The following is a 9,892-nucleotide window of genomic DNA, read 5'->3' as shown; positions in this document are numbered from 1 at the left end:
CATCATGGTAACTGTACTCTTAATCCCTTTGACCAATTTCACCCATCCTGCCACCCGCATCCCTTCTGGTATGCATTATTTTAAATGAGTATTCTCAGCTAAAGTTATCGTTTTTAAAAATAAGAACATTTTTACCTGAAGCATACTTCAGAATACATGGTTCTAAAAGATACATATAAAACATTCCTTCCAAGAAAAATAGAATACACATTTTTTTGCAAGCACACACACAAGAATTCCCTGGTTAAATCGCATAAAAAAAAGACATAACAAATATTACAAATTTAAGAAGAATGAAATCATACCAACTATATCTTCTAGCCACAATGGTACAAAACTAAAGTACAATAATAAAACCAAGCTTGAAAATCTACAATATAAATCGTAAATATTTAATATGTAAATATGAAACAACACACTACTGCACAAACAATGGGCCAAATAAGAAACCAAATGGCAAAGCAAAATGTGTATGAAAACAAAATAAAAAGAAAGCACAATATTCCAAAACATATGGGATGCAGCAAAAGCAGATGTTAGAGTGAAGTTTTTGCTATAAATAGTTGTGTTAAGAAAAACAGTTCAGGGGTGCCTGTGTAGCTCAGTTGGTTAAGTGGGTGACTGGATTTCAGCTCTGTTCACGATCTCATGGTTTGTGAGTTTGAGTTCTGTACTGGGCTCTGTGTTGATAGTACAGAGCCTGCCTGGGATTCTGCCTCCTTCTCTCTATGCCCCTCCCCCACTTGCTGTCTCTCTCTCAAAATAAATAAAAATAAACGTAAAAAAGAAAAAAATTCAAATAAAAAACTTACCATCACACCACAAGGAACTAGAAACAGTATAAACTTGGCTGAAATTCAGTAGAGGAAGGAAATAAAGAAAAACCAGAAATAAAATAGAGACCAGAATAAACAATAAGATAACTTTGGAAGTAATGACCAGTTTTTCAAAAAACAAAACAAAACAAACAAAATTGGCAGTGCTTGAGCTATATTAATAAAAAAGAGAGAAGACTTCAAAATTAAAATGAGAAATGGAAGAGAAAACAATACAACAGATAACCAGAGAAATACATAGTGTGATGACAGATTAGTATCAGATAACTTAGAAAATAACCCAGATAATTTCCAAAAATGCAGAGGTTACCAAGATTGAATCAAGGATCTTGAAGCCTAGAAATAGGAAATTATCTTAGACCAATAAGAAGAATGAAAGTTGAATTAGGAATTAAAAATCTCCCTGCACAGAAAAGCACAAGACCACATGATTTCATTGGTGATTTCTAACAAACATTAAAAAAAGTTTAATGACAATCTTTATCAAAATCTTACAAATAATGGAATAGGGGGAACATATTTAAAGTCATTCCATGCAGGCAGTACTACCATGATACCAGAGCAGGATAAGAACAATACAAGATTAAAAAAGTCTTGTCTGATATAAGTATTGCCACCCTGGTTTCTTTTGGTTTCTGTTTGCATAATAGATGTTTCTCCACTCTATCCAATCTGCAGGTGTCTTAGGTCTAAAATGAGTCTCCTGTAGGTAGCATACAGATGGGTCTTGATTTTTTCATCCATTTTGACAACCTATATCTTTTTTTAACTTAAAAAAATTTTTTTAAAGCTTTATTTATTTTTGAGAGACATAGACGGAGACAGAGCATGAGTGGGGGAGGAACAGAGAGAGGGAGACATAGAATCTGAGGCAGACTCCAGGATCCAAACTGTCAGCACAGAGCCCAACACGGGGTTCAAACTCACGAATCCTGAGATCATGACCTGAGCTGAAGTTGGACACCCAACCGACTGAGCCACCCAGGCTCCCCTCCTTTTTTAAATTTTTAAAATTTAATGTTTATTTCCAAAAGAGAGAGACAGAGCACAAGCGGGGCAGGGGCAGAGAGTGAGGGAGACACAGAATCTGAAACAGGCTCCAGGCTCTTAGCTGTCAGCACAGAGCCTGATGCGGGGCTCGAACTCATGAGCCGTGAGATTATGACATGAACTGAAGTCAGATGCTTAACTAACTGAGCCACCCAGGTGCCACAAACCTATGTCTTTTGATTGGAGCATTTTGGTCCATTTACATACAAGGTAGTGATTGATAAGTAGGTATTTATTGGCATTTCATTATTTCTTTTGTCATTGTTTCTGGAGATTTTCCCTGATCCTTTCTTGCTTTTGTCATTTTTGGTCTCTCCTTTCCACTCAAAGAGTTCCCTTTAATATTTCTTGCAGGGCTGGTTTAGTGGTAACAAACTCCTTTGGTTTTCTATTGGGAATCTCTTTATCTCTCCTATTTTGACTGATAGCCTTGCTGGATAGGATATTCTTGGTGGCATATTTTTCCCATTCACGGTTTTGAATATATCATGCCACTCCCTTCTGACTTGCCAAGTGTGTGTTGAGAAATTTGCAGCTGGCCTTATGGGGTTTCCCTTGTAATTTGAGTTCTTTTATCTTGCTGCTTTTAAGATTTTTTATTTTATCACTATATTTTGAAAATTTAATTAGAATATGTCTTGTTGGTGGCCTGCTTTTTTTGATTTTGATGGGAGTTCTCTGTGCCTCTTGGATTGGGATGTCCGTTTCCTTCCCCAGATTAGGGAAGCTTTCAGCTCTCCTTTCTTGAACTACACTTTCTGTCCCCTTTTCTCTCTCTTATTCTTCTGGAACTTCTAAAATATGCATGTTCTTACATTTGATGGAATCAACGAGTTCCCTACAGGGAAAGCCTATTCTTGTGATCCATAATTCTTTCTCTCTTTTATTCAGCTTCACTATTTTTCCATTATTTTCTCTTCCATATCACTTGTTCATTCCTCTGCTTCTTCCACCTGCTCTTCATTTCATCAAGCCTGTTTCTGATCTCATTTATTGCATTCTACCTCTCTCATTGATTCCTTTTTTAAAACTCTTTTATCTCTGCTGTAGGGGTCTCCCTGATGTCTTCCATTCTTTTCTCAAAACTAGTGAATATCCTTATGATTGTTGCTTTAAATTCTCCATCAGGCCTGTTACTTACATCTGTCTCACTTAGATCACTGGTTGTGACATTATCTTGTTCTTTCAATTGCATTTTTTCTTTCTTTTTTTAATATATAATTTATTGTCAAATTGGTTTCTATACAACACCCAGTGCTCATCTCAACAGGTGCCCTCCTCAGTGCCCATCACCCACTTTCCCCTCCCCCCTACCATAAACCTTCAGTTTGTTCTCAGTTTTTAAGAGTCTCTTATGGTTTGCCTCCTTTCCTCTCGTAACTTTTTTTCCCTCTTCTCCTCCCCCATGGTCTTCTGTTAAGTTTCTCAGGATCCACATATGAGTGAAAACGTATGGTATCTGTCTTTCTCTGCCCGACTTATTTCACTTAGCACAACACTGTCCGGTTCCACCCACGTTGCTGCAAATGGCCAGATTTCATTCTTTCTCATTTGATTTTTTTCTAAGTCTGCCTTCTTCTCTGTGTTAGAAAAGTTCTTATGTCTCCTTCTCATGAAAGTAATGGCCTTAGGAAGAAACGGTCATGTAGAAGCTTCAGGGAGTGCCTCCAGTATGTGCTTCATGTGCTCTGCTGTTGTGTTTTGGCTGCTGTATCTTTCAGGCCAGTCGTCTGCAGAGACTGTCCTTGCTTCCCATGGACAGTGTTTGGTCCCTGGTCTGAATGTGGTGAGTTTAACTAGGTGTGCTCTGGTTGGCTTGTTAAATGAGACCTGACACCAGCTCCACCAGAACTGAGGTCCTGCAGAACTCTCTGGTCAGGAGATGTGGTGGCTTGTGCTGGACTTCTGAGCGATGGGGCTTGCCACAGTGGGGCTGAGGCAAGCTTGTCTGAGAAGGACCATCCTGCCAGGGTACAGGGGGGTGCAGCTTGGTGAGTCAGTTTAGGCAGCCAGTGCCCATGTGGCACTGTTTCCCATAGGTGACTCTGTGTTCATGCTGAGGGGAGGAGGAGGGAAATGTCACTGATCAGCTCCTTAGTTCCTGGAGAGGTGTCTCCCTGAATTCTTACAGATGTACTGATTAACTTATAGGGGCTCAATATATTTTAAGGATTTATTATAACTTAGCATAATGGTCTGAGAATATGCAATTCTTTAAGAGAAATAAGAGGGAGGTTAATTATTTAAAATATTGGTTTATTTTGCAGCCCTAATGCAGGAGAAACTTAAGCCAAAGGAAAAATAGAACTAAAGATACACATAAAAACAAACAATTATAGGTATAAGATATAATATTTTCCTAAGAGTCCATTGCTAGTCTACTTTTGGTATACTTATTATTGAAGTTAGCAAATGACTTAATATTTATCCTAATGTTATTAGTTAAAGACTCTTGCCAAGACTAAAAATAAACTTTCAAAATACAAGAATAATGGGTGAGGTGGCCAGACCTGTGTACCTCAGGGACACAGAACTTATGTTCTTTCTGTTGACACTTTATGTGGGCTGATGAACTGTTTCTGGAGGCACCTGTAAAGGAGATTGATGTGGGTGAAAGGACATTGACAGTATCCTACATCACATTATATTTTATGTGAGGCATTTCTGTGTTCTGAGTGGGAAAGTAAAAATTATCCAGTGACTCCTCCTCTTCACATTTCAAGAATTATGAGGTGACAGAGGAGAAAATATTATATATGTGATTGATTATACTTCTTAAATTATAGGGTCTTTTAGAGAAAGGTTTCAGATCACAGAAAATATCAAAGGGCAATTAAAAGGTCATCATATTTCACCATAAAAAGCTAACTACTATATTACAGTAATTGGAAATGAAAAGTTATTCATTCTATGAAATTCCACTACATAAAAATGTATGAATCTACATTTCTCAAAAATTACACAAATCCATGATTCTCTAGATATCTAAGGCAAATCCTAACTAAACTCAAGCTAGTCATTGAGATTGAGACAGCGTGGAATAAATGTTTCATGAGTGAATAAGTAATGAATAAAACTGTTTTATTACCTCTAAATGCTTTAATTTGTTTCTTCTCACTTTCTTGTGTCATGGTAAAGAAGAAATAACTTCAATAATGAAGACCCATTATTCAGGATAAATGTTTGTATGGCATCAAAAGAGATTTGATGTATAATATTTGTACATTATGATGTTACATGCACCACACAAAGTAAATGAAATCATCCATTCAGGTCTATATTTCTGAAGATGCAAGCATTAGCATAGAAAATAAAAACTAGATAAACAAAACACTTCCTATGGGTCTTTAGAATAAATCGCATGTCTTCACATTTATATTTATAGCTCTTGGTGTTATGTTACAAACAAAAATAAAAATTCCTCATGTCCCAATTTCCCTGAAGATATGCCAATGATGAAAGTCATAAAAGAGCTAAGTAGGATGGGTATAGTATTGTTTGCATCCACAGAATGTTCATATACACCAACTATTCTGTTAATTCTCCCTATGCCCTAGGAATTACTTGCCTCAGTAGAAATTAAAGACAGATTCCCACCAATAGTGCATTAGGGTTCCTTTTTCTCCACATTCTCACCAACACTTGATATTTCTTGAATTTTTGATTTTAACCATTGTGACAAGTGTAAAGTGATCTCTTATTGTGGTTTTAATTTGCATTTCTCTGATGCTTAGTGATGTTGAGCATCTTTTCATGTGTGTTGCCTATCTATTCATCTTCTTTGGAAAAACACATATTCAAGCCCTCTGCCCATTTTCAAATCAGATGATGATGATGATGATTTTTGGTGTTGAGTTGTGTAAATTTTTTATATATTTTGGATATAATATTTCAATATTTCTTCTTCCACTCACTAGTTTGCCTTCTTGTTTTGTTGATTGTTTCCTTTGCTGTTTAAACCCTTTTAATTTTGTTGTAGTCTCAATAGTTTAATTTCCTTTTGTTTTCCTTATCAGAGGAGACATATTTCAAAAAATGTTTCTCTGGCTGATGTCGAAGGAATTACTATCCTCATGCACTGTTGGTGGGAATGCAAATTGTTACAGCCACTGTGGAAAAACACTATGGAGTTTCCTTGAAAAATTAAAAAAAGAATCACCATATGATCCAGTATTCCAGTAAAAACACTAATTTGAAAAGATATAGCACCCTGTGTTTACTGCCAAGATATGGAAGCAATCGAAGTGTCAACTGATAGATGAGTGGATAAAGAAGGTGTGGTATATGCATAATGGAATATTACTCAGCCATGAAAAGAACAAAATCTTGCCACAAAATCCACCATAACATGGTTGAGTAAGAGCATGTAATGCTAAGTGAAATAAGTCAGTCAGAGAAAGACAAAGACCATATGATTTCACTCATATGTGGAATTTAGGCATCAAAGCAAATGAGCAAACAAAGAAAAGAAAGAGATAAAAAATAGACTCTTAAGTATAGGGAATTAGTAATTTCTAGAGGCGAGGTGAGTGAGGAGATGGGTGAAATAGATAAAGGGGATTCAAAGTACACGTGATAAGCATTGATAAATGTATAGAATTGTTGAATCACATTGTGTACCTAAAACTAATATAACACTGTGTGTTTATTGCACTTGAATAAAACAAGGAAAGACAATTAGAAAATGTTTTTCATTGTCTTATCCAGGGTAATACGATTCTATGACTTTTGGTCCCTCTTTGATTTTGTAGATTCACGGTCAACTCTCACCAGTTTCCTCAATGCATTCTTCATGTCTTTGTTCCGCAGGGTATAAACGAGAGGGTTAAGACTTGGAGTGACGATCGTGTAAAAGAGGGTGAGGAACTTTCCCTGGTCTTTGGAGGCACTGTTACCTGGTTGCAGGTACATGTAGATAATAGTTCCATAGAAGATGGACACGACAGTGAGATGAGATCCACAGGTATTAATTGCTTTTTGTTGGCCTTCTTTTGACTTTATTCTCAGCACAGCTTTGGCAATGTAGCCATAGGATATAAGAATAAGGCCGAGTGGTGTAAGGACAATGACAATGCCCAAAGCAAAAACAGACATTTCAACTGTTGTGGTGTCTATACATGCTATCTTGACCATAGCTGGCAACTCACACAAGAAATGGTCCAGAAGGTTGTTTCCACATCGAGGCAAATTGAGGGTGAGTGTACATAATAATACAGAATTGGCCAAACTAATGCTCCAGACCGTGATTATCATCTTGAGACAGAGATGTGGGTTCATGATTACCAAATAATGCAGGGGCTTACAAATAGCTGTGAAACGATCATAGGACATAACAGCGAGGAGGAGACACTCAGTGGAACCCAACCACATATAAACGTAGAGTTGAGTGACACAGCCCACATAGCTGATGGTCTTGTCAGGTCCCCACAAGTTAACGAGCATCTGAGGGATGATGCTGGTTGTGAAACATAGATCCAGGAAAGATAAGTTCCTGAGGAAAAAATACATCGGTGTGTGGAGATGGGAATCCAGGAGAGATGCAAGGATGATGGCTGTGTTACCCACCCACGTAACGAAGTAGAAGAGAGTGACAACTCCTGATAGGACCATCTCCAGTTTGGGATGGTCCGAGAAGCCAAGCAGAATAAAACCATGCAGAGAAGTGTGATTGTTTTGGCCCATAGTCCTTCAGTGTCCAAATCCTAGAATGAGAAAAGCAGAAGGAGGTGAAGGAGGATGGGGATGAGGAGGAGGAGGAGGAGCAGGAGGAGTAAGAGAAGGAGATGGAGGAGGAGAAATTGTCAGTGCAGACCACATAATTTAAAGGGAAAGAATTTATGCTAATAATTAAAAAATAATGGGTGAAAGTAAATATTAAAGCCAAGTAATCTGGTATTTGTTGTAGATCATTTTATGGTGTTGGATTTAATATTATATTTTTATCTCGGTGAGCTTGGAGATATTACTCTTAAACTCAAGGTCTGAAAATTTTCATATGTAAATTTGCAAGTTTGAAAGGATCTGTTTCTAAAGTGATGTGACCCTCTGATTCTCTACCAATCTTGTTCGCTTGATATAATGAACACATTATTTTTCTGGTCAGCAAATTTACCTATAAAATGTAATTATTTTGCTAATGTCAGAATGAGGAAAATAGTGTTTCTCTTCTTTTGTATCTTAGTGAGTAGCACCACTGATGTCCCGGTTTCTCATGTAGGAGATATGGCCTTTTACCCCTGACATCTTTATGTCTCTCATCCCAATACCTAACCTATCGCCGAAATGGTAAATTTTAATGCAAGTTGTATTTTAAGTATATTCTCACTTTCTTTTTAAAAATTTTTTTTTCAACGTTTTATTTATTTTTTGGGGGACAGAGAGAGACAGAGCATGAACGGGGGAGGGGCAGAGAGAGAGGGAGACACAGAATCGGAAACAGGCTCCAGGCTCTGAGCCATCAGCCCAGAGCCTGACGCGGGGCTCGAACTCCCGGACCGCGAGATCGTGACCTGGCTGAAGTTGGACGCTTAACCGACTGCGCCACCCAGGCGCCCCAGTATATTCTCACTTTCAAGAGGCTTCCATAGTCACTACCCTAATCGAAATCAAGATTATCTCTTTTCTAGATTTTCTAGATTTAAATTTTTTTTAAAGTTTATTTATTTTTGACACAGAGAGAGACAGAGCATGAATGGGGGGAGAGTCAGAGAGAGAGGGAAACACAGAATCAGAAGCAGGCTCCAGGTTCTGAGCTGTCAGCACAGAGCCCTACGCGGGGCTAGAACTCACGGACCGCGAGATCACGACCTGAGCTGAAGTCGGACGCTTAACCGACCGAGCCACCCAGGCGCCCCTGTCTTCACTCCTTTCATCCAGACTTTTTTTTTTTTGTTTGTTTACATTGTTACACGAGTCAATAAAATCAGTCACATCATCCATGTTCTTTTAATTTGCTAGCCCCTTTCCGTTTCATTGAAGAAATACCCCAATCCATGCTTGCGTGGATCTGCACGAGGCCTCATGCTCATGTCAGAAGTTGCTTTATACACATGACACATGGACTCCTGGCTTCCTCCTAGTTTGATGTGTTAAACTCATTCCCATCGGAAGCCCTGGGAACCCTCCCCTCCTTTTCGGAACTTCTACTTCTGCAATCCTGTTCATTCTTTTGTCCAGCTCCGAATGTTTCTTGCTTAAAGAGGGATACTCTCAACCTATCTTTTTTTGTTTGATGTCCTATATCATGAAAAGGGGATCTGTAGAGGGCCAGTATAGCTGAGAGTTTAAAAATTTTTTTTAATGTTTATTTTTTGAGAGAGACAGAGACAGAATGCAAGTGGGCTAGGGGCAGAGAGAGAGGGAGACACAGAAGCAGAAGCAGACTCCAGGCTCTGGCTGTCAGCACAGGGCATGACACGGGGCTCAAACTCACGGGCTGTGAGATCATGACCTGAGCCAAAGTCAGATGCTGAACCGACTGAGCCACCCAGATACCCCTTGCTGAGAGTTTAAAAGCATAGGTAGAGAGTTTCTCTTCATGTCTCTCAGGTTATTTAGGTGTTTGCTACCGAGCCCAGAGGGGCTCAGACTTCTCATTGTGAAAATAAAGAAAACAAAACTGCTATGGGTCAAGATTAACTGAATCATAAATCTGCTTAAAACAACACTTGGAACATAGCATATCTCCATAAATATTACTTATTGCAATTGTTATAAGAAGAAATTGTACGATGTTGGTAAAAATTTAACAGCTTCCCATGGTACTTTGTAATCTTTAAGAAAGTGTGTCTGATGTCTGTTGCTCTCCACTCTCTCCATGCTGCCTAAAACGTTCCATCAATACCTGTCTATCCAAGTATCTGTGTATATATGTATCTATCTGTATCTATCTACCATCTACCTATTCTCTTATATTTATACATAATTTCCAAACAAAATAAAAATTACCACACTATGAATAACAGTGTAAAATCACATAAAGTTGTTAGGTAGCATTATTTTTTACA

General features: G+C 38.1%; 1 protein-coding gene across 1 annotated transcript; it reads right to left on the bottom strand.

Moving 5' to 3' along the window:
• Positions 1-6,605: 6,605 nt before the first annotated feature.
• On the bottom strand, positions 6,606-7,568 carry LOC147580545 (olfactory receptor 2W1). The gene has a single exon (XM_086705917.1). It carries the CDS (start codon positions 7,566-7,568, stop codon positions 6,606-6,608), a length of 963 nt encoding a protein of 320 aa, XP_086562043.1.
• Positions 7,569-9,892: the final 2,324 nt, after the last annotated feature.

The sequence above is a fragment of the Puma concolor genome, chromosome B2 (genome assembly GCF_028749965.1).
Source record: "Puma concolor isolate L17-30 chromosome B2, mPumCon1.1.hap2, whole genome shotgun sequence".
Taxonomy (NCBI): Eukaryota; Metazoa; Chordata; class Mammalia; order Carnivora; family Felidae; genus Puma; species Puma concolor.
Note: the sequence above shows the minus strand (reverse complement) of the source record. Positions and strands in the feature narration are given on the sequence as shown.